Here is a 26,155-nt window from a genome sequence, read left to right as displayed (position 1 = left end):
GTATAAAACATCTGTTTTATATCTAATATACTAACTAAATTATTTATTTTTTTAATATTATACAATCTGTTTTAATTTATGTATATTTTAATAAAATTATTATTTAGACTAGGAACTATGTGTTGAACAATAAGCTTAATTGATACTAGGTAGAATGATGATGAAAAGTACCCTGTGAAGAAACCTCTCACTTTCCAGTGGAAGTAACTTTGACGTGAAATACATACTAAATTTATTTTAAATGACATGCTTTTTTTTTTACTATTATTATTACACATTTCTATCTTTATATTATTATTATAATAAATTAGTCATTAATAAAAATTAATACAATTTTTAATCTATTTGTCTTTAATGAAAGTTTGTTGTTGAAGACTATTAAGACCATATTGTATTGATAAACAATAATAAAGTATTGAACATTTGTAAATGTCTTAAATAATTTAATATAAAACAGATTAAATAATAATTATAACATTATAAGTTTAATATATAAATGTATTGCTATATTAAATTTAATAGTTCTAAAGTTTTTCAAACATCATTACCATTGACATTGTATAATAGTATTGTAGACTAGTATGATTGTTTTATTATTTAGAATAATTACTATATGATATATGTTTCCAGATTTTACACATTTTTATTTGTAATATTAGGTGTTGAATTCCAGTGAAATTATTGATAACACATATATTATAATATTATAAATAAACATGTAATAATTGTTTTTATTTCATTTTTACAAATCAAAGATTGTTACCTAATAACTGACATCTGAAGAAGAAATGAGTAATCACAACTACTAAAACTGACCAAGTTATGAATTCTGATGATAGAAGGGGTAACAACTATCAGTTAATGATTGTTTCTTTTAAAAGATTTTTGTGATATTATAAAAATATAGTGCATTTATATTTTTTATTATGATTTATGACAAGTTTCAATTTTTTTTCTCTATAGTATCCAAATAAAAACAATATATGAGTATATTACAAATGATTTATTGTAGGTAAATACAAGACAAAACTAAAATTATTATTATTGATTCTACTTATACAAATACTAAAAATCAATGTTTTATAGTTTAGCACTTTACTAAAAATTAATAGGATAAAGAATTTACATAATTAAAATAATAAATTTAATCCAACAGTTAAGAATGTAAAAAAAAAATAATATTGTTTATTATGTTGTAACTGTAACCACATATTTAGTATCTATTCCCAGAAGTATGTTAGTATTATCACTTGGCGAAAGACAAACAATTATGTTTAATTTTGTTTTATTGCTAATAAGTGATTTCATTGAATTTATAACTAGTTGTCTAGTACTGGGGTTCGATAAATATTCTTCAAGTTTTATTTTTTTTTTTGAAATTTTTCTGATTACATGTTCGGCATGTTTATTGTAACAGCATACTTGTATAGCTTGAGATTCATTATTTCCATACAGAAAATTCATAGTAAAAAAAAATGTAAGATGTACAATATTAGAACATTTAGGACACTTGTATTCCATACTTGAAGATTGATTTGACTGTTTAAGGTAACATTTTTGAATAAATGCTACACATTCTATGCAATATCCACTTACAATTTCATTACTAACAAATATGTTTGGTTCAGTATAAATTAGTCTACAAGGACCTATACACTGTGTAGGTTGGTTTACAACATTAGATTGAGTTTCTTGGTTGGATACTAATAATTCTGGTTCGTTGTTGAAGAAACTAGGTGAACATGAACCATCTGTAGATGTAGAAGAGCTTGGTGAAATTTCTCTTTGTGAAAATATTTTTCTTTCATTTAAGGAGGTATCTTTATTTGATAAAGTAATTAATGAGTGATCATTACATTTTCTTTTGCCAAATGAACAAGCACTATTGAGATCATTATTATCCTTCTGAATAATCTGAGTAGATGTTGAAAAGTCTTTACATGGTGACACATTGACAATATCATCATCAGATAAATCCAGTAATGTTTTTGATGGAGAAATTATTGTACTTAACTCCTGAGTATAATCTTTTAAAACCAGTTGACCATCACTAGATAATTGTTTGGTCTTAGGCTGAGTTGAAGGTTTTAATTCATTTGGTATTGGAAAATGTCTTGTAGGAGGTCTAAGAGAATTTGCAATACCAGTTTCTATTGGATCAGCTTTTATATTTTGACTATTTCCATTCATATGTAGTGAAAATATATCCAAATTATTTATATTTTTCACTTTTACATTGTTTAAACATATTCGCTGATTAAGTGACAATGAAGTAAAATCATTACTTGGAGTTTTAACTAAAATATCAATTTTGTTTGAAAATGAATCGTATTTAACTTCAGATTCAGTTTTTTTGTTTAAATTGTTTTTATAATCATAAACAAAATGAGAATATTTAAGAGTTTTTAAGCATGCTTTATCACAACACTGTAATCTTATGGCCATTAATTTTTTATCGTCATATCTAACGATTTTTTTTACATTTCCAAATAACGAATAAACACCAGGACCAGTTAATAAAGAAAGATTTTTTTCAAGTAGTGAATTTGAAATTTCTAATGAAGTTTTATACTTAAGTAAGATAACTGAAGAATTATCTTGTGGTCGAACTAAAACAGTTAATATGTTAGAATTGTAAATACTAGACTGTGTAAGTATAATTCCGTTAATTATAATTATTCTATCATTTTCACTTATATTATTTATTAATGAACTGAAATATTCACCTTTTTTATTTTTGATGTTAATACAACTTACAAAATACACTTTACTGTTCTTTTTCAATAAAGATTTTGAAATGTTAGTTTTTTGAATTTGTAATGATGTCAGGTTTGCTTTGAGCAAAATTAAATCCATGCCAATTATAATTTTCTTGTTAGATTTTAATATGTTTTTCTTTTTTAATTCAAACACATTGTTGAAATTATTTATATTATTTAACAATATTTCACTAATATCTTCTTCATTTTGTATGGAATATGTTTTCATAGTTATCCACATTCTATAACCTGAAATAAAACAAATTTAAATAAATTTCCTGAATTATAAAAGTCTTTATCTGTATATGGTACCCATGTATTATATATTTATAACTTCGATTAATTTTTGGATTTTTGCCCAAAAAACTATTTTACTAATGAATAATGAATATTTTCAATAATAATAATTCAATGTATAAAATATAAAATTATTAAACAACAGTTTATAAATATGTTATGGTTAAAAAAAATCTTGTAGTGCAACACAATTTTAGAGTTTCACTATGATTTAACTTTTCATTCAAACTTCAATTTATAACTTTGTTGTAACACAAACAGGGATGTATTATACTATAGGTAAATGAATAAAATATAAACTTTATAAGTATATAGTTAATTTAATCAACGAGTATATTATTTTATAATCCGTTTTGAATTCTACGATTACCCATGACCCATCACATCTACACATCACTTGAGAACTATACAATGTAATTATAAAAATATAAATGTAGTTATTCTGTAAGTAGATCGTCCACTAAAAATATTTGCTTTGGATAAAAATAAATTTATATTATCCACATATTACATGGATAATTTGTATATTATTCTTGTAATGTCGTGTCATTTGAGAACTAGGAAATGAGCCACAAAACTATGTTTTTTGACTTATCTTTTAGTGCAGTAAACATTTTTTTTAAGATACAAAAAATATGGCATATACTAAAAAATATTATTCATTAATACATACCTGTCCACAAATGATACAATGGTAAGTATTGAAGAAAAAATGTAAATTTAAAAATACCAAACAGATGGTTTATTTTTATTTTTCAGATTTCCTGGCTTATTCATTTAATTTGTTTAATTTTAAGTGCTTGTACAAAAGATAAAATACATTTTAGTATAATGGAATAAAAGATAATTTTTTTTTTCTAAAAGGATGTAAACACAATTTGAAATGGGAAATGGCCATTTGAGATCTACTATTGAATATTATACTTTCATAAATTTGTTTTCAAAATAATTTCATAATATTACAAAATTTGAAGGTAAAATAGTTACTCACGATGTATTGATAATTGCGTTATAAATACTGTTGTCTGTCACAATAAGGATTAACCCACAGAAAGAACCTAAACGTTCTAAATCGGGCTTTTGAGTATAGCACTACAGAACTAAAACTGGAAATTTGTACACATGTTAGTCTAACAACCACAGAAAATATATTGATATTTAACAAAATTACTATTATTTAGATAGCTGGAGACACTGACGAGTGACAATTGAAATAATGAAAACATATATTCTCAATTTTGTCACATGGGTGGGTGATGGCAGTTGTACGAATTACCAGACTATTTTAAGTTTTGACTATTTAGTATTTATTATTTTTACTATATTTAAGGAAATTTTAAGTTTTAACGATTGTGCTAGTGGGGAGTAGTGAGTACTGACACTGAGTAGATTTTTGGGGAGGGGGTGTATTTTATCTTATCAATAATATTATATTATCACAGAATAGATTAAATAATAAAATTGTTATAACTTATTTAAGAATTAAAGTGGTGTCACTGGACGCCTCCTTCTATCAAGTCTACATGTCTTGTTTTCTTTTTAAGCCCTTCATAATTTGCTTATTGTATAATGATGTTTACAGATTGTAAATATTCTTTTAAAAAAAAAAAAACTTACCTATTTAAGTTACAACGCGTAACGCTATCTTTCATCGTTGTTTGTTATTTAGTTTTACTCTTTAGACTTTAGAGTAAGTTTAGTTATAAACCACAGAAATATAACAAATGTTTAATTTATGTATGTAATAACTAACTAACAATACTTATTGTTGACATTTATTAATAATATATAAATACATGTTTTTATAATTATTAAAAATTTCGTGATTAAATAATAATAATTATTTTGTCGTAGAAATTACCTTGCCGATTAAAGGAATATTAGTGGATCTAATATACTATATAATGGATAATTTTGTGGTCTATAATTTTCATAATATAGAATCTATACTCAGTATACTCCATTTGCGTTAAGATGCGACGAGCTTTTGTCGGTGGCGCGCAGGTCATACACATGACCGTTAGCCCTATTTGATCTGCTTGATCATTCACCAGTAATTAAAGCCGCGTTCCCGCGACTAGTGTACTCGGCCGATATTTGGTACTGGTGGTTACTTGCCATGCCGTCGGATCGGCATACTTGTACAATTATTGGTCACTGGTGCCGTTCCCGAGGATTGTCGGTAAATGTGACACAAGTCAAAAAAACAGCCAGTAACTTGTATTACTGATCCCACGACTGGTTCGTGTAGACCAGGAAAATCAGTAGCATGCTAAGTGCTAACCTAAGTCCAGATCCAATGACGCCAAAATTAATGAGTACTATTGTACTAATGTCTAATATTAAATAATATTTTATAATGTAATAATTTTTTTTTTTTACAAAAAAATAAAAAATAGTGAAAATGTTAAATTATTATTAAAATGTAACCTCCACCAGGGGCGTAATTACGGGGGTTATGGGGGTTATAGATTCCCCCACGGCCCACATGCTGTATTTATTTATTTATATTTTGTTGTTTCTCATCTTAATTTTAAGTTTAAATACAAATTTATATATTATTACGAACTAAAAATAAAACGACAATAATTTTAAAACTTCATTAGTAAGTTAATTTTAAGTGATTTTTTAAATAGGTAATAATACATTATCTTTTGTTTTGTAGCGATCATCTATTGTTAATTATTATGTAAAATAAAATAAATATGTGATTAATAGGGCTCGAATTTCAATGCAAAATGCATCTTTTTTTGGTTAATCTTAGACAATGCTTTCCAAGTTTATAATTTGATTTATGTAACAGAGATTTCAAAGGTGAAAATGTTTGCTTTTTTTGCATATTTCAATATTTTTTCATTTTAAGAACATATTTTAGTATTTTTCGGTCATTTTTTTTCTTTTTTAATGCATATATGTACAATATACAAGTATAATATTATATAGTATTTATACATATTACGGCCATAGACATAGGAACTAGACATTTTAATTAGACTGGGCCACTCTCGAGAGTCATTTTGCACCTATTATACTCAAAGGAAATAATGGTGGAGGGCGATAGGGAACATAAATGTTTTTTATTACAATATACATTTGTATAACATGGATAATTATTGATGTTATATAAACATAAAATTGTATCACTTATAATATAAACTTAAATTTTACATGTAAAATACAGAAACTAAATATATTTAAATTTTTATCTTAAAGTTAAGACTTATAAAGCTAAACGACGTTCATATGGAACCATTCTCTTAAATTCTTCAATCACATCATTAATATCGACATTTTTTGCCATAGTTTGTTCAATATATGGAAGTATTAAATTTTCCAATCGTCCTTGAGTCATTGTCGTCCGTAGCTTAGTTTTAACATGTGTTAGCTTCGAAAAAGCTCTTTAACATGAAGCACTTGTAATTGGTATGACGGAGAAACCTTTTAATACTTTTCTATGTTGAAAAAAAATTGTCTCAATACCATTTTATCGTAACCATTTTAATTAAAATGCACAGTCTTTATTAGTAAGAATATCATCTTTATTTCGTGCCTTCAAAAGATGTATTTCACTTACAAATTCATCCTTTGATAAATCAAAATGATTTGTCAATAAATTAATGTCATCTTTACTCAATTCAAATTTCAACATTTTTCCCACTCCAGTAATGATTGAAGTGCTTTCTTGATTGGAACGTTCGTCAATTCCTTGTACTAACGAATCAATCAATGGATACATTGTAATAACTCGGATTTTCTCTTTCTTGGTCTCAAATACAAACTGATTTTTCCAATTTTCATCTCTACGTGCAGGCAGTTTTCTAGGTCTGACCAGTGTTGGGAAGGAATTCGTTCCAGAAGGAATGGATTCCTGGAACGAGTTCTTTTTGTAGGAACGAAGCTTTGAACTGCTTCCTTTAAAAATAAAGGAAAAAGAATATGAACAAATTCATTATATTGAGGAATGTGAACGAAAATCAAAATTCCTTGACATTTTAAAAAACAAATTTTTAATTTTAATATGGTTTTTCTTTGTTTCTACGCGCTAACAAATAATAAGTTATTTTTAATTGACTTCCCAATTAATGAGTAATAGCATGAACCCCGCCCCTACACACCTCAGCAACAATGCTATTATTTATGCATGTAGGATTGTAGGAATACCAGGGATGTGGGTTATAGAAATGATTCGATTGACTATAAATGTTATTATGAATAACAGAATAAATATTTATATATATAATTTGTGTCGTATTAACTTATTATCGTGTGGTGTATTGATGTCAGTTGGATATTATCGTCATAATAATATTATTGTTAAAGATTTAAATAGATTTTGGTGTTTTCCGAATAATTATTACGTATTAGCATTGATTATAATTTATAAATATTATAAATTATAATCAATGATATTAGTTATTTTTATGTACTGTGGTCTATAAATATGTAGTATATAGACATTTTGTGTGTAATAAATAATGTAATACGTTATCGGCGTTGTCGCAAGTTGTCACTTTGTCAAATGCAGACGATGCAGTGAGAACAGTGATCAGTCTGATATTATTATATTGAGCAAATAAAGTAAGTAGTGTTTAATTACTATTGTTCTTATTTATTTTTTTAAGTTAAAAAGTTTACTGATTGATGGTTATAGTAATTACTAATTGCTTATTGGGCTCTGATGTTTATGAATTTAAAACTATTTTAATATATTGTATGCATTTATGAACTAAAAAATTATCAAATATTAATTTGTATCTACAATTTACAAAAAAAAAAAAAAAATATAATGTATTATGCGTATAATAACGTACATTATTACTTATTCATTTATTTAAATTAATAACATCACATTACCTAAAGCCAAAATTATAACTATAATTAAGAACTTAGTACTACCTTGAAACATTTTAAAATAATTAATAATTTAAGTGAATAAAAGCCATGACATATTCGTATTTTTTTTTTAGTCTGTATATTTTAAAAATTATGATGTTATCTGGATCTGGAAATAGAAGGCCCAGATCTATTCTCGAAAAATTTATTCGAGAACCAGACAATCTAAGAGTCAAGTCAATCATGATCATGATTCTTCTGCAAACAATAGTCAAATGCCAGTTTTAGGTTCATTAAATAAAAATGTGTCTGAACCTGAACAATCTTTAGAATTGGTGATTAGCTCCCAAAATAACACATTATCAGATTTTATACCAGATCCTATAGTAAATGGTAAGTTCTACTAAAATGTATTGTTTGTATTTATTTATTTAATAAGCTGTAAAAGAAACTTAAGCCTATATAACTAAAATATTGGTAATAGATAATATTTTGTAATATTTTGTTTTCTTACTCAGTAAAATGTTTGCCTTGGAGTGGTTTGGAATCATTTTTTATATTTAAAGAAATGAAGGGAAACAATGTTATTGCAAAATGTGTTTTATGTGGCCCCCCAGGAAAGGAAATAAGTACAGCCAAAACTACACCGTCCAATTTCAAACGTCATGTTATGGTAAATAACTAAAAAGTATTAATGTTAATATTCTAATTATCTAAAAGATAGGCTATTTGTAATTAGTACTAAAATAGTAAAAATATATTCAAAATTATTTTTAAATTGTTTTTTAAACCATGTAGGATATATTATAATAATATATTATTTACAATCAAAAAAACTCATATTATATAAAGTATTAAAAAATAATACAACCTGAATGCAATTTAATAAAATAATAGTCAAGACATAATTTTGAAAAACAAATAACAATTTAATTTTTCTAAATTGTTTAAGTTAAACTTTATAGGTACTTATTATTAAGGTTTTCTTTAAATTATTAATTTATTAGTAAAATAAATTTTAATTAAATTAATTAACTATTAACTATTAAAGGAAATAAAGGCTGAGAAAATATTAATTTTAAAAATATATAGGTATTAATAGTATTGTATAGATTACATAAATTAATAATGATACATTATGCTCCATTACTTTTTACTATAATATTAATTAATTGAATTTTTTAAGTACTTTATTACTATGTAAGAATATTAGTAATTACTAAAAAAACATGAATGAAAACATTTAAATAATTTTTAAATAAATTAATTATGAGATAGTACATAAATCTATTAAATATACCTTATGACTAATGTGTATTCAAATAATTTTTGTTGTTCATTTTTAGAGAGTTCATCCATTCAAAATGGTTACCTTTGAAAATGCCTTAAATGAAGGTAAAAAAAATTAATTTATTAAAAAGAGGAAATTAGAATTTGATTCATCCCAAAATATAAAAAAAGAATCTGTACAAACTACTATTGACAACTATGGGACTGATCTTAATAAGTATTCTAAAGCAAATCAAAAAAATTTAGATGAACTTGTGATAAAATTTGTTATTAGTGAAACCCAACCTTTAACGATAGTCGATAAACCATCATTTGTGAGTTTGGTGCAACTAGGTCTTCCTAAAGACTTTAAGGTTATGTGCAGGAAAACTTTAAAATTACGTATTAATAATATGTATTTAACGTATGATTGACAATATTATTTCAACGCTTGGGAACATTATGTATGTTGCAACCACAGCTGACTGTTGGAGTAAAGGTAAACAAGGTTATCTTGGAGTTACTTGTCATTGGATAAATTCCAATTCTCTTCAGCGTCATTCAGTATCTTTGGCGTGTAGTCATATAACAGGTAGACATACATATGATGTTTTGGCTACTGCTTTGTACAAGATTCATACAACTTATAAAATACAAAATAAGATAGTTGCTGCAACAGATAGTGGTTCAAATTTAGTGAAAGCTTTCAAATCGTATCGGGCTATAAAAAATTCAGATGGAGAGGAAGATGATGACGAAGATGAAAATGAAGATGTTGAGATTATAAATTTGTTTGACATTTTGGAAAACATTACTCATGAACAAGAAGATTCATTTATTCAGTTGCCGCCACATTTTAGATGTGCTAGTCATACACTAGACTTGATAGCTAAAAATGATATTGACAAAATGGTCCAAAGTTCAGACACTACCTTTAAAAATTGTTATAGGAAAGCACTGGGCAAGTGTTCGTCGTTATGGACTAAACAAAATATGTCAAATTTAGTTGCAGAAAAAATTCATGATACACTTGAGGTTTATTTAAAAACGCCAAACAAAACATGATGGAACTGTACCTATGATAGCTTATTACAAATACAAAATATTTTGATAGGCTCTAATGGACGTAACAAAATGAACGATATTATGGATTTTTGTGAAATACAAAGATTTACAAATCAATAAATACAATTTATTCAAGAATATTTTGAAGTTATGACTCCTCTCGCTGAATCTCTGGACTTCTTACAAGGAGAAGAATCAATGTTCATGGGTTACTTATTACCTACACTTTATGCTTTAGATAAGAAATTAATTATATTACAACAAAAAACTATGAAATTTTGTGGTCCATTTATTAAGACAGTAAGAACTTCAATTCAAACAAGATTTAGTTCCATATGGGAAAAAAAAGAACTTATATTAGCATCATGTTTGTTACCACGCTTTAAATTATTATGGCTTGATGGTGACAAACGTTTCATAGCTAAGTCCTGGTTAAGATCTCACTTTGAAAATTTGGATTATACTGCTAATTCTGAAGCCAATGAAACTGAATCTCCATCATGTACAGCAGAAACAGATACATTTAAAGAAGATTTTTTCTGTTTACCAGTAGATAACAATTAAAAAACAAGTTCTAGCATTGAAGAGTTAGAGTTATATTTAAAGAGCCAATCAAAAGAGTTATCTGTGTTGTTATTATACCCAACAGTACTAACAGCATTTTTAAAATTTAACACATCTCTTCCATCTAGTGCTCCTGTCGAGCGACTGTTTTCAACAGGTTCTAATGTGATGACTCAAAAAAGGCACAAATTGGACTCACTATTTGAAAAGTTAGTGCTATTAAAACAAAACAAAGTGTAAATAGATATTAGATTTATATAATATAAAATATAATATGTATTTGATTTATAAGATGTTTTTTTTTCTTAAATATTTAATGTTAATTTAATTTAAATTTTTTTTATTAATATTAAATGATATCTCATTTAAAGGTATATTATCTATATTATTTATTTTATAAATTATCATGTTATACTTAAAAGTTGAATGTACTTACAGAAAAATCAAATAAAGTGAAGCCAAAAGACAAATTAAATCTATTATTAATTATTATACATTTTTAAATCTTTATTTATTAATTTAATTGTTTAGTATTCAATTCCTATTTCATTTTATTTTTTAAGTTTTAACACATTTATCGTTGTTTACCTAGTGTTCTTAATGAAAAAAAGTATTATTCTAAAACCACTAGATCATCTAGGTAAGTTAAAAATGGAACGATAATTGGAACGAGTTCTTCTTATGGAGGAACTGAATTTGGAACGAGTTCCTTCTTTGAAGAAGGAACGAGTATCTGGAATGAATTCATATATTAGTAACTGGACGGAGAACGGAACGAGATCCTTTTAATAAAGAACTTTCCCAACACTGGGTCTGACTGATGGTATGTTTACGCCATGTTCTTCACAAATGTGCTAACTTTGATCTTAAATATCATAAAACAAACTATCGGAACGCATACCTATTTTCTATTGCCAAACGAAGACACTTAATCTCCTCCAAAGCTGTCAAAATACTTAATCCGGGATCTTGAAGTACTCTACTAACTTTTACAATCAACTGTAGAATAGGATGCATCAGTTCGAGACAGATAATAAAATTAAAATTTAAGCATTGGGAAATAATACCCTTTCCTTTAGTTTTTATTTCTGGTTGCTTAATTGAATAATTTATTTCATTAACTGTTTGAATTATAACCGAGAAGTTGTCTCGAATTGTTGTTACAGCTTTTGCCCTACACGCCCATGTAGTTGTCGAAAGGGATTTTAAGGTCTTTAATTTTACACCAACACTTTTTTGAATTTTTTTAAAACCGCGTGTCTAGTTGGACTGCTTTTAATAAAATTGTATATTATTTGAACTGTTCCAAAAAAATCAAAAATCATACTATTCTTTTTACGGGAAATACAAGAATCTACAAGTACAAGGTTTAAGCAATGAGCAAAACAGTGTACGTATAATATTTTAGAGTTTTTTTTCTTTACATCGAGACTGAACTCCAGAAATATGACCTGCCATTGCGGCTGCGCCGTCGAAACAAACGGAAGAAACAGATAGCCAATCGAGTTTTAACTTGTGGACTATTGTATTTAAAACATTAAAACTTAAAAATTAAAGGTGCTTTTTTAAAATCAGAATTGAGAAATTTGTATTCAATAAAATTATTACATAAAAATCCGCGCCCTAGTTATAACATTATTGTTGAATACCATATATGAATTGTATAAATTATTAATTAATAATTAGATACATATATATTATATATTTATATAATATTAATATTAAATCTGTTTAACTGGTTAACTTAACTTAACCTAACCCATCTGTACTTCATAATACTTGGTTACATAGGTCCTATATTCTATAATATTTGCTTGCATACCCACTAATATACACCAAGTTGTGGCACTGCGAATTTCCATTTATTATATTGAAGACAGAAGTACATTTGGTTTAAAAACTAATAACTAGATAATAAATACCTAGATCTTAAAACTTACATGAAGTAATGCTTTAGTACACAATTAATTAAATTTAATACTTAAAAATAAATATAAAATTGGTAATTTACTTGTCCATTTTGCTAACCAAGCATTTGTATTTTGTATCCTCATTCCTCAGTCCGCTCACCAGTTGGTATGGTCGTCAAATAAGTAAATTAACTAATAAGTAATAACTGTATAAAGTCTTTATAATGTCTATATTTGGATTATTCGATAAACGATTGACGATTAGGAAATTTAAACACAATAATAATAAAAAAGATAAAACCCGTACGGAACGCTTGAACAATGAAAATAATATAGCGAGACTCGCAAAATGGCATTTTCTAAAAATAAATATCAATAATTTAAAAACTTTTGATAATGATTTGATTTTGATGGCCAGTTGTAATATTACTAAATATATTTTAAACATTTAAACTATTCTATTTAGTATTTAGTATTTATTACGTACAGTTAATTTCTCAAATTTTTTTTGCATTTATACCTAATTTTTTTATTACATTAATTAAAATAATATATTCTTAGCAAATGTATATATTAATACGGAGCCAATTAGCCTAGGCCGTAGTTCCGCCTATGGCCATAGATAAAATATATTTAGAGTATAAAATCTATTATACGATTTATTTTTCTTACAATTTATAAATCGTTCTATACGTATGACGTATGTCTTATCTTCATTTATTATCGATCAATTCATCGTCGCTAGTTGCAAGTCAAAGTAAAATTAAAATATTGTAAATTATCAATAAAAAAATAACTTAATAAAAATATGTAAGTTATTTTTTTAAGGGAATTTTTAGCTTTTTTTAGAGCATTTTTTAAAAATTTTTAGAGCCATAAAAATCCGGGCCCTAGTAATGAGTTATCAATGTATTATAAAGGATGGTTGGTGGCAAAGCCCCCATAGGTCTCTGCCTTGAAGTATTTTTTAATATCTCTCCCTCCCCATAAGATACTCTGAATTACGCAACTGGCCTCCACCACCAATATTTGATATAAACAACAAGCTGTGGGAACCGTGTAGGTACTTGGTTACTTGTACAAATGCTCAATTATTGGTGTATTTGGCAAGTAGGTACACCAGTCGTGGAATCAGTGTACCAGGCTACTTGTACAAATGCTCTATTATTGACGTACTCGGAAAGTACACCTGTCGTGGGAATGCGGCTTTAGAAGATCTCTCTTTCGAAAACTTTCTCGTTTTATAACTTTTGGCCGAGAAATAGAATACCGATAGATCTAAGGTAGTTTAATTGTAGGTGGTGGAAGAGGAAGAGATAGTTAGGGACTCAATCTCTTCCTGAATTTTTTCATGGTTAAAAAAATTTAATTTAAAAAGCTTAATTAAGAGTATGTTGCCCCGCATGTGTTGTCTTCGTATTACACACGTACGTCGTACGATAACGGTAAGATATCGAAAAAACCAACGAGAGAACACAGACAATTTTTATTTAAAAGTTTGATAATAGGTCAGTTTACTCTTTATATCAAAACTAAAAGCACACTATTAAAACTAGTGAACGAAAATTTACTGTTGTACGTGTGTAAGACGGAGATATTACATCCGGGTGCAACTTATTCTCTTAAGGTTGTCAGATTTCAAATTTCAAAAATATAGGACAAAAAAAATTGTGTATCATCATCTAATATCTAGTCTAAAGAATTTTAATGTACTTATATTAATGACATTACTTACATTAATGGTACCTAGATACTTATCTACTTTATTGAGTAATATTTTTATTATTTTATGGTATTTTGGTTTTTATAGAGAGATGTTATTAAATTTAGAGTAAAATAAGTTGATTTAACATGGTATAAATATATATTATTTTAATGATTAAATTCTAATAATATACCTAATAAATGTAATATTTTAAGAAAAAAATATATCAAATTACCACAATAGGTATTACATTTTAAGTAAATTAGTTTATTTATATCAAAAGATATATATTATTATTATGAAATATGCTTATTAATATAAGCTGTCAGATTGTCTACACACTCGGAATTATTTTTTTTTAATACAATGATATATCATTTAATTAAAATTTAACACTCTTATATCAATGATCCACTCAACACCTAATGGCTGATGATGTAGCATAGTGATACCCACTTGCTTACTTTTTTAAAAATACAATTGAAATAAAATAACAAAATATATCTTAGTATAATTTTTATTATTAAAAGTTTATTATATTTTTCAATTTGTTGTATTAACTTTCAATTTTGTTTTAAATTTACAAACCATTATAGAAAATAAGCAATAAATAGATACAAAATTAAATTATTAATCAATGGTTTTTTTATCAAAAAAAAAAAAAAAAAAAAAATGTACAGTAAAAAATGTTCTTCTAAATTATTTACAAAAATTTATCATATGACAAGTAGACATTAAATGTTAATATTCATAAAAACATAGAAAGTAATAAAGCTACAGTTCATCAATACTTTAGTACTGATAAAGTATAATTGTAAAAAAAGTTACAAAATATTATATCAATAAATTTAAATTGCTTTAAATATTAGATACATTATAATGATCTTATTATATACAATTAAGTAGGTAGTTGTTATTTGCTATGGAGTTTCAATAATTTAAAAAAATGTGTTAAGTCAAATTGAATTGTTTTGTAAAATAGAAACTTCATAGATGTTTGTGGCATTAAATGGTATGTACTTGTCTGAAAAATAATGTTGAGTCTTGGATATAATCAACAAACTTCTTGAGAGTCTAAAAACAATAAAATATATAATTATATAAATTAATATTATTTTGTAAAAATAATAGTACTTAATTTATTACAGAGTTACAACATATTGAAAAAAACAGTAAAAGTTATAACCAACAGATTAATATTAATTATTTTGGATAAAAATTAACTTTATAAAAAATTAAGAGATTTAACTTTGTAGGTTTTAAAAATAAAGATAGTACTATACTATCATTTATAATGTTAGTATAAAACTATATATTATATTAACATCATTACATCAAATAAAGTAATTATAAATGTGCATTTTAAGTCTTAACTGTGTGTAACTCTGAAATATATCATAGTTTGAATACATATAAATTATGTGGGTTGAAATTAAAAATGACTTATACAAAAATAAATAGTTTGCATAATAATAACAACACAAAGCAAAAATTATAAATTTTAATGATAAAAATGAACTTAGTTCAAATAAAAAAAAAACTACTTAATGAATTATTTTTTACTAAATGCAGAATTTTAAATCAATTATAATAATTTGTCAAAATGGTAACTATAAATCATACATTATTTATTTCAGAAAAACATAATATTTTAATGAAGCTATAAATATATATATATATATGATAAATTGAATGATGTACCAAAGGTACCTATTTTATCGTATTTAATATTTTATTTTAACATTTTCATCCTATTAAAATTATATAATATACACATTACGCAATTATAAACAAGAAAATACAGATAAGAAATTAATTAGTTCATTGACTCATTACAAATATTTATTATCATAATTTATAAATGTGCAAAACTATACTTATAGAATTAATTTTCCACTATAACTTAAATCATTATACAATATGAATTCTCCCCCTCCCACTCTACCAATGAACAATATGAAATTTGTTTTTCTATGAAATTATTAACTGTAATTATGTAATATCCCAGAAAGATCATGTCTACAAGTACTAAATAGTATAATATAAACATTTACAATAAAAAATAAAATAAAAATATTCTTTAAGAAATAATAGACAAAACAAATTTTAAATTTAATAAAAAATAAATTGATATACAAATACTAAAAACACAAAAATCAGCATTGAAATATTTAAAATAAAACAATGATATTAATGTTGTAGGTATTTAACTAACACAAATATGAATTATGTTTTATCAAAATACTACAATTAAATTTTGCCATGCTATTTTGTTTTATTATAATCTACTCATAATTTATCAATTGGCATTCATTATAATTTAAAATAATCAATCATGTTTAATATCATGCAGTTAATTTAATTTAAGATGGTAATGAATGATAATAATGATTGATGGTATGAAATAAATATTATACAGGTATTATGATGATATAGTTGTATGATTTTTTAATGTTAATTGCTGTTAATATGCTTTGAATTAGTTATCCAAGTAATAAAGAAATGTTTGTGATGGAGAAAATCAAGATCAAATCAATAGCGTTTCATTCATGAGGCCCATAATTCATATTCTTCGCATGTGTAACTTACTTGCTATAATAGGGTTCCAAAATTTTGCATTAATTCATCATCACAGAGTATATAATGAATATAATATTTACCATAATAGTTAAAATGGACGTATTATTGCTTATTTGTTTGAGTAGAGATAAAATAAGAAAGAAAACATTTTTTTTTTTTGTTTTTTTGTATCAGTCTAAAATTCAGTATATTTTAGTAAACAATCATTACAGTAGTAATAATAATTTACTACATGAGATTTAGTAGTTTGATATAATAATAGGTATGCAATATTAATTATTAAAATATGATACTGTTTAATATAACAAATTCCTAGAGCCTTACAAATATTGATTTGATATATTTTTAATTACACGTTGAAAATTATAATTTATCAATTGTATCAATTACAATGACTACTAAAATGAAATTCCTGGATATTATATCAATGATTAACATATGATATATAATGTATTTTAGAAAATTATTAAACTTAATAGTTTTTAATACATTTAAAGATAACATTATTATTTTAAATTTACATTAAAATGAAAGACAGAGAAATAACTAAAAAAAAAAATATCCAGTTATTGATGTACTTTAAGTAGTTTGGAGCTTGTATTTCACTCATATGTAAAGTTATCCAAGTGCAATATTACTTACATTTAAAAATTAAATCTTGTATAAATAATATTATAGTAATATAATTTCATAAAATATTGAAGAAGCTTAAACCTAACCTTAGGAAGCTAAGCACTATCCTTGACTTTCTTATGTAGTATTATTTCTCAAGTATTATTATAGCCATGATTTGATTTTTTGACAATAGTGCATAATATACATAATATATTATTTTTTCTTTAAAGTTTTTTATTATTAGGTATAGTATTATGTTAGTATTACTATGGTAATTATTCTACTTAACTTTATAAAAAAATTTATAAAATAGGTTTATCTAACAGAAAATAATATTTAGTGATAGTTTTTAATAATATTTATAGTTACATAAATTATTTTAACATAGATATGTTTTTGGAATGGGATGGATATACAATATTCTCAACTCAATTGATTTCTCTTAACATTATTAATTGATATCTGTTACTAAAGCAAGTGAATACTCATCATTCTTGGTGGTGATAAAAACATTGATTTAAAATCTATTCGTGGCAAATAATTTATATGGTATATGATTTATACTCAAAAACATATTTATAATTCCTCACTTTCCTTACTCAGAAAAAATATCTAGTAGCATGGCTACTACTACTTTTTCCTTGAGAAGATTAATCAATTATACTATCCAAAGATACTTAACTTATTTTCTTTACATGTTTATGTTTTATAATAAATTTTAAATTGATAAAAAATATAAAGTTAAGCAAAAGAGATTTGGACAAATATTATGCTTGAGTATATAATATAATATTATATATTATATAATATTTTGATTTAAAAAATTATTAAATGATGAATTATTTTTTTTATATTCTTTGAATATGTGTTAATATTTTAATTTAACTTCTAAATATATTTTATGTAATATATTTTAATTTTATTAATAACATATCAACAAAACAATGAAACATTTGAAACACAAAATTAATAATATAACTTAAAACTATTATAGGTACTATGCCTACTTAATTTAAATTCTAATAAAACAATAATCTTAAATAACAATAAAATATAGAATAATATCTCCTAATATAAAAATGTACAATAAATAGATAATATTTAACTAAGTGGTTTATCAATAGTAGTAAGTAAATTAAATCTTATGGTTATTATTAAATATTATTTAAAGTATATATGTATTTATCATATAGTAATAAATAAAAATAAAAAATATTTTTTGACTTTTTCATAAAATTTAAGTAACTACTTACATACTTTTGTTCTATTAATTTTACAATTTGATAATAAGTATAATAGGTACTTTAGCTATATAAAAAACATGATTCTAACGTGTGTAATTTGGATTAATATTTTTTGATAGTAGTAATGTATGTTCAGTGGTAGGATTAATAGTTGAATGCTTACCTTCTTTATTATAAGACTCAGGTATTGGGTCAAGAAGTTTTGGTTCATTTGGATCCTTATCGTCTATGTCAATTTCCATAGCTCTTTTCCTTACACACCGTGTAGTAGTCAATAATATTCCAAAAATCATGGGCGGAAGTCCAGCAATTAAAAATGCACCAGTATAAGATTTATAATTATCATACATCCAACCTGCATATAAACAAGTAAAGTAGTGTATAATAATTGTTAATAAAATTTTCAAGTTGGTTTAATTTTTGGTAAAAAGATTTCAAATTTCATAAATTATTTACCCGCAATTGGTGGGCCAACTGTTAATGGAATAGAACATAGACCAAGAATGCATCCGATGGCTTGGGCAGCACCTTTTTGACCAACTAAATCAAAAGCAATTGGACCCATAACACTAACAAAACATCCATCAGCAAGCCCCATTATTAATGTAATAGTAATTAGTATGGAAAAGTATGGTACTATAATGATAAACATAGTCATCAAGCCAATAACAAACAGTGATATCTAAAAATATGAAATAAAAAAAAAAAAAATGTAAGAAATCAAAAATTCAATTATATTAGTTTTAAATTATGCTTTAGAAAGCAATCTGTTGTTAATTTATCTATGCACTAAGTTTAACTTCTGCAGATAAATTATAGTATGTTATTGTATATTATAAATAATACAGTTGCCTTAGAAAAAAAAAAGATAACATTAATTTGGTCTGTTGCTGACTTAAATTATTATTTTTTACTAATCACATAATTAACTTTTAAAAACAAAACTTTAAAATATCTTTAAGATAATCAAAAACTCCCTTTGAATTAATTTATAATAACATACATTTTGGTCAAGTGAAGCCTTTTAATATAAAAGACCTATACAAGTCTTCTAGTAATATATATTTAATAAAATATAATTTGATCTCCTTATTTATCAATGTTATAATCAATAAGGCACTGCATAAAGGCTTAAAAATATAAATACTAATGATTAACAAACTAACCATCAGACACTACAAAAAATTCCATTTCAAACTCCAATTAAAATCTACCAAGAACATTTAAATGAAACTAGTCACAAGATGTTCTCAATTTCTAATGCATAATGTAAATACATATATAAAACCATACATTAAAAAGAAGTCTGTTGTTATTACTTTTACTTTTTGCATATATATCGTAATTTAAGTTTTTTAAACAAAAAAAATCCTTGTTTACATTCTAAATTAAACAAATAAATTTGGAAATGGTTCTTTAAATTAAATATCTGTATTATTTTCATTATAGAATTAGATTAACTGACAAGAAATAATATTTTTAGCATAAATTTTATTGTATTTTATACTACTTTTGGTATTAAGAGGATAGGGAAGGGATTATAAATGAAAAGTTTTTAAAAACGACAAACTTAATAATATTTCAAAATGTAGAAGCTGTCCTATATTAATTGTCTTATCTCAACTGTTATTGAATATAAAAACTAGTTTGAAATTTTTACTAAAAAATTACATTTGACGAATAATACAAGTATTATTAAATAATTTTAATCTATAGTGTGGGAAAAAAATATCAACCACAAATACAAGTTATTAAACAAAATTATCACATAAAATAGATTTTACACAAATACTTATAATATACTAGTGTTTAAAAATTTAATTAATAACATTTTTATTATTTTTTTTTCTTTTAAGTAGGTAAAAAAATATAAAATACATGAAATTGTTCACACATTATAATAATTTACTATTTTATCAGTAAAACTATGGTTCATTTAAATGAATAATTAAATTACCTGTTGCATTACGATTCTATTAACTCCTTTATAATCAGATATCGGTCCAGAAATTAATCTACCAATTCCCGAGGAAATGCCTATACACGTGACTAATATTTTACCATCGTTTTTTGGAAAACGGTCATCAACAAATTTCACCTGTATGAAGACAGTATTGATTTAAAAATTTTAAATAAACTTTGCTAAATTAGAATCAACTAAAAAATTTTTAATTTTTACCAAATGGACGTAAGGGACAAAGTATCCAAAAAGAGCGAGAGGAATCATTGTGGCCCAAATAACGTATTTTGGGTTCTTCCAAATATCAATATTGACCAATGTTCGTAGTTCTTCAGCCAGAGATTTATGCATATCCGATTTGTCAACTTTGTATGTAGGTTTGAACGCCATAGAGCATACCATTAATATAGCTGACAACGCTGCTTCCCATCTGTAATAGATTATCGTACAAATAAATGTGTAGATAAATGACAAAACGATGAAATACATGAACAAAATACAAACAAATAATAAGGAGTATCTACCTGAATTAGGTATAAAATTAAATTATTGCATATTTTATAATATACTTGTACAGTTGTACCTATGTAATAGTCACTAGCAGGAGCGGAGTGGCCCACCAGGATATCGGGAAAAATCCCGGTGGCCTGAAAGCTAAATGGCCCGTTGGCCTGAAGTATAGATAGAAAAAAAATCATGAACATAGTGTAGAGTAATGCGAGGAGTTTATTTATCCATACACGAAAACGAAATCACATTAACAGTTTAATTAATAATAATTTTTATATAATTTTTGATATTTTGAATTCTGATAAGCGATGGCTGTTCGATATGAATTTGCCGTAGCTCGTACATAATATATACGAGATACCTACGTTAGTATAGTACACACCATCTATTTTTATAACTTTCGCCGAAGTTCTGCAACACAATAATACCTAATCGCCTCGCGACTATCGAGTCAAATATTATATTTTCCCATATTTTGTCATCTGAGTAAATAACAGAATACTGTATGATGTACTAATGGAGTTTCTTTATACTGCATTTATATTTCATACGTTTTAAAAAGTTAAAAAAAATTGCATTTTGTTTATTAATAGATTGGTACTAAGCTTCAAAAGCAGTGAATATAAAAAAAATGTATAAAGACAAGTATACATAGGCTGTTCGTACCTAAATAATATAGATATTCGTTTTGGTAAGTCACATACTATACGAATACCATATTTTAAATTACACATAGCAATCATAATACAGAACAATAAATCGTTAATCTAACTTCTATAAAATATATCTACATGAAAATATATATATATAGTACTTTACTTTGTATAGATGATACACAATAACAAAATAAATTAAATTTTACTATAAACAAGCAATATCTTCAAACATGGTACGTATGCAATAATCTATACTATGCAGGTAAGTATCTACAGGGGCACACGGCTGACGGGCTAAGCAATAATAACTAATGAGTACGAAATAACTGATAAGATAAAGGTAAAACTTAATCGGCTTATCATTAGATACATCATTAATGTTTTGATTATTGGTTTACAAGTATCTGAAGTTTATATTTTATAAATATTATAAAGTGACATTTTTTTTGGATATGTATTAATCTTTACTATAATCTAAAAAGTAATAAATATAAAGCTATTATGATTACATTACAAAATCGATTCAATTGGTGAATTATTTATTAATGTTCTGTTGTGTAGTGTATGATTTCTAATTTTATTTAAATTTTTTATTAGATATACTTTAACTAAATAAATAATATGGATATTTTTGAAAGCATTTATCTAAAGAAAACTATCTTTTTATGGATACATCTACCTAAAAAGTATTTTATATAGATATTAATTATAATGTGATAAAATATTAAAGGTTACATTAAAAAGGTATTAAAAAAATAAATATTTTATATGCAAAACGATTGATTTTGTTTTTTCGAGTAATTTTTACAATAGGTCATATTTTATATATATAGAAAAATAAATATATTATATAATTCAAAAAGATAATATTCAATTATGTATGGGTATATTATGTAATTACTAATTACACAAGGAGGAAGGAGTAATACACTATTTTCAAAGTATAATGTAGTTCTTATGAAATTAATAAGAAAAATAAAATGCGAAGAAGACGTTCTATTAGTATACTAATATAATAATACGAGTGATATGGTTCATAGAATCAAAGTTTAATAATTTATTAAATTTCTATAAAATATTAAGCATAATTTTAACGGCATATTTTCGATAAGATGAAATACTTTGGAAGATTAAACATAAAAGATAACGGATCACTAATGACTATTCTAGATAAATTATTTGCGAATGATGTAAGTTATTGAATACACTTAATTATTGAAAGTGAACTTGATTATCAATAGCTTATAAGCTATTTTATTATTAATAATAATATAAAAAAAGTTACATCATACAATTCAGTTCAATTGACCGCTAAACATGCGATTCTGTAGTAGTCCAATTTAAAATTGAAATAGAAATGGTTACAGATTATTCAGAAAACAATTATAGTATAAATGTAATGTATAATATTATTTTTCGCTTTTTAAATTTTTATCAAATGTATTTATTTATAAGCAAACATCTTAATATTACCTGTTATATTAAAATATTAATAGCAATTCAAAATATATTTTTGTAATCACGAGTACCTACAATTTTTTTTTAGATAATGTATAACAATATGAAACGAATTTATTATATTATAGTAAGTTTTGAAACACAAATGATTTGTTAAATAGTTAAATTATATTCATAATTATGATAGTTATGTAAAAATGTAATTAAAAAAATATGGTATTGGTTTAAAATTGAAAATATAAAAAGAGTGAATCTTTTAAAAGTAAACACTCGTTATTTCAAAAATTATTAACCGTTTTGAACATTATTCTAGTTTTACTACATCATATTATTTTCTTAGAATTTTGTTACATACGAATTGAATTTTGAATGAGTATAGTTAATTAGTAAGTTATAACTTAAAAGCATTTAAACTTTAGATGATGAGTAAAATTGGGTGAACACCGTAAAATAATGGTCTATTAGATTACTCATCTAAATTTTAAATACTTTTTAACTGATACCTAAATTATTTTTTCATCATTCCATTTGTACTATAACTATACAATTTTAAAATATCCACATATTTTGGCCTACTCTTAGGTTTTTGTATAATAATATATTTCTTCTTCTTTAAATTACTACTCAATATAAGTTTTAAAATAAAATCAATTTTGGAATTTTTGAAATATAAATACATAATATATATGATATGTGACATAATATTAATAATATATTCAATATTGAGCAATAGGTTCTATGTTATTTATAATACACGAGTACTTATGTAGTTATTATATAAGTGCTAATGTTTTTAAAAGTTAAACCAATAGTTTCATTTAGCTAACATAAATAAAATAAAATAAATGAAAACATAAAATTTATATAAATTATCAAATTTGAAAAGTACTGATTGAGTAAAATATAGTAAATGGGCACTTTTAATTGACTAAAAAGGGCTTTTCAAAAAAACTTGTCAAGTTCAACATTTCCGGGGTGTTAGGTATCTCTCTCTTGTATACAAATGACTATTAGCCTGTATACTAGCGTATACTGTAAGTAGGTATATATTGTTAATATTGGCAGATAAATATAAGTATTAATCAAGGCTTTGCATTAGTTATGACGCAAAATTTGAAAGAGCCACAACTTGAATTTTATTCTAGTTTTAACATGTATTGTTAAAAGAATTTATAGTTTATAATTGGCAAAACTGTGTTCATTAGTTTATTAGTGATATGTAAAAGTAAAATTTATGTATATACTAGGATTAGATTTAGCACTTTAAACTCAATAATATTAATAGATGTCACTTTTAATTCTGCGGATGCGCGGACCACTTAAATAAAATTTATGTTATGGTTTTTTTTTTTTTAAGAAGATAGTACTAATCTATGCAGAGCTGATCTACATTAAGTATATTATAATGGGAAGTATTGATGATTGTATAACAGTGTTCGAACGACAATCGTTGTTAATTCATAAATAACATTTTAGACACCTACAAATAAAAATGTGTTGCTTTGAATCTCGTATTTAAAACCAAAAATAAACTAGAAATTGCAATCAACCAATTATAAATTTTCAAATTTTCGTATAGCAACTAGCAATTCTAGTTTGGTAATGTTAATTTTAATACTAGAACAATTCGTTCTACAATCAAACTCAAAGTTAAAAACATTATATATATTTTTTTTTTTTTTTTTAGTATTTAATTTTTAATGCAAAATATAGGTATTTTTAATATTGTGATACATCACTTACTTATAAAACATTTTTAAAATTAAAATATCGAAAAAAATAAATACCTAATGTTACATATAGTGAAATTAATAATATGTAAGTGTTATGCGTTCGAATCGCCTAGTGTGTAATGCACTTTAAGTTTGATAATAGATTAATTTATTCTAGTATTAAAATTAACAACACAAAATTGGAAGTGGGTACTGAATGGAAATTTTCCATATTGTATGTTTATAAGACAGAAAAGTATCATATAAGTGTGACGCCTTATTGAAATCATACAGATGAAAATATCTTATTGATAATAATCTTATACTCTAGAGGAGCACCTAGATAATATTAAATAATATAACATGTATTTGTTAATTTTAATAAATTATTATCTAGGCCCTATTAGATAAAATACTATTTGATCAAGTTTAATATAATAGGATAAAAATATAATAATTTTTCTATACTTGAAACTGAATGGACTATACTTAAATTTGAAGTTTAAAAATTATTCTGGGGTTTTTGTAAGCAATGATAACAAAATATTAATAAAATTGCAGTTTTAGATAAAACTACGTTTTTAAAGCATAAAATATTTAAATTTTTAATAGTACATTTTAATTTAATTTATACATATAATATATGTGTATTTATAAGTGTATAAGATAACCTAAGTACAATAAGATACTATTTTATTTAAAACTAACCTTAAACAGTTATCTAGACCATATTTAACAAGTAGATGATCAACGATGTATGGCATGAGCATGGTGAAACATGAGCTGCCAGCAGTTACTATACCATTTACAAGACCAAGGTATTTTTTGAAGTAATGACCAAGAATAGCTAATGAAGGTGTATAAGCTAATGATGCGCCAATACCATATAAAAGGCCGTAAGTTACGTATAATACTTCTACCTAAAATAGAATAATAAGATAAATAAAATATATAAGTATATATTAAGTTATTAAAGTTTTAATAATAATAATACACACAAATTACTAATTAGTAAAAA

At 24.6% G+C, this 26,155-nt stretch overlaps 2 protein-coding genes across 6 annotated transcripts in view; both read right to left on the bottom strand.

Moving 5' to 3' along the window:
* Positions 1–1,137: 1,137 nt before the first annotated feature.
* Positions 1,138–12,883, bottom strand: LOC112601531. Of its 4 annotated transcripts, XM_025349208.1 has the most exons (3): positions 4,228–4,423; positions 4,048–4,162; positions 1,138–3,008 (listed from the first exon to the last, which is right to left on the bottom strand). In XM_025349208.1, exon 3 carries the CDS (start codon positions 2,998–3,000, stop codon positions 1,189–1,191), a length of 1,812 nt encoding a protein of 603 aa, XP_025204993.1. In that variant the 5' UTR covers positions 3,001–3,008; positions 4,048–4,162; positions 4,228–4,423; the 3' UTR covers positions 1,138–1,188. The 4 variants fall into 4 exon arrangements, with proteins under 4 accessions (XP_025204993.1, XP_025204991.1, XP_025204992.1 ...); XM_025349206.1 differs by lacking the exons at positions 4,048–4,162; positions 4,228–4,423 and adding an exon at positions 12,799–12,883; XM_025349207.1 differs by having other exon boundaries at positions 4,048–4,423.
* Positions 12,884–15,112: 2,229 nt separating this feature from the next.
* Positions 15,113–26,155, bottom strand: part of LOC112601516 (monocarboxylate transporter 10) — a 29,246-nt gene continuing 18,203 nt past the window's right edge. The window contains exons 4-9 of one of the 2 annotated variants that reach the window (XM_025349181.1): positions 25,846–26,057; positions 21,021–21,231; positions 20,799–20,939; positions 19,298–19,523; positions 19,005–19,196; positions 15,113–15,476 (exon numbers count right to left, since the gene is read on the bottom strand). In XM_025349181.1, the coding sequence (XP_025204966.1) occupies positions 15,457–15,476; positions 19,005–19,196; positions 19,298–19,523; positions 20,799–20,939; positions 21,021–21,231; positions 25,846–26,057 (1,002 nt within the window). In that variant the 3' untranslated portion in view covers positions 15,113–15,456. The remainder of the gene's footprint in view (positions 15,477–19,004; positions 19,197–19,297; positions 19,524–20,798; positions 20,940–21,020; positions 21,232–25,845; positions 26,058–26,155) is intronic. The other variant, XM_025349180.1, reaches the window with a different exon arrangement.

The sequence above is a fragment of the Melanaphis sacchari genome, unplaced genomic scaffold (genome assembly GCF_002803265.2).
Source record: "Melanaphis sacchari strain LSU unplaced genomic scaffold, SCAv2.0 Contig79_pilon_pilon, whole genome shotgun sequence".
Classification (NCBI taxonomy): domain Eukaryota; kingdom Metazoa; phylum Arthropoda; class Insecta; order Hemiptera; family Aphididae; genus Melanaphis; species Melanaphis sacchari.
This window is presented reverse-complemented; position numbering and strand designations above follow the sequence as displayed.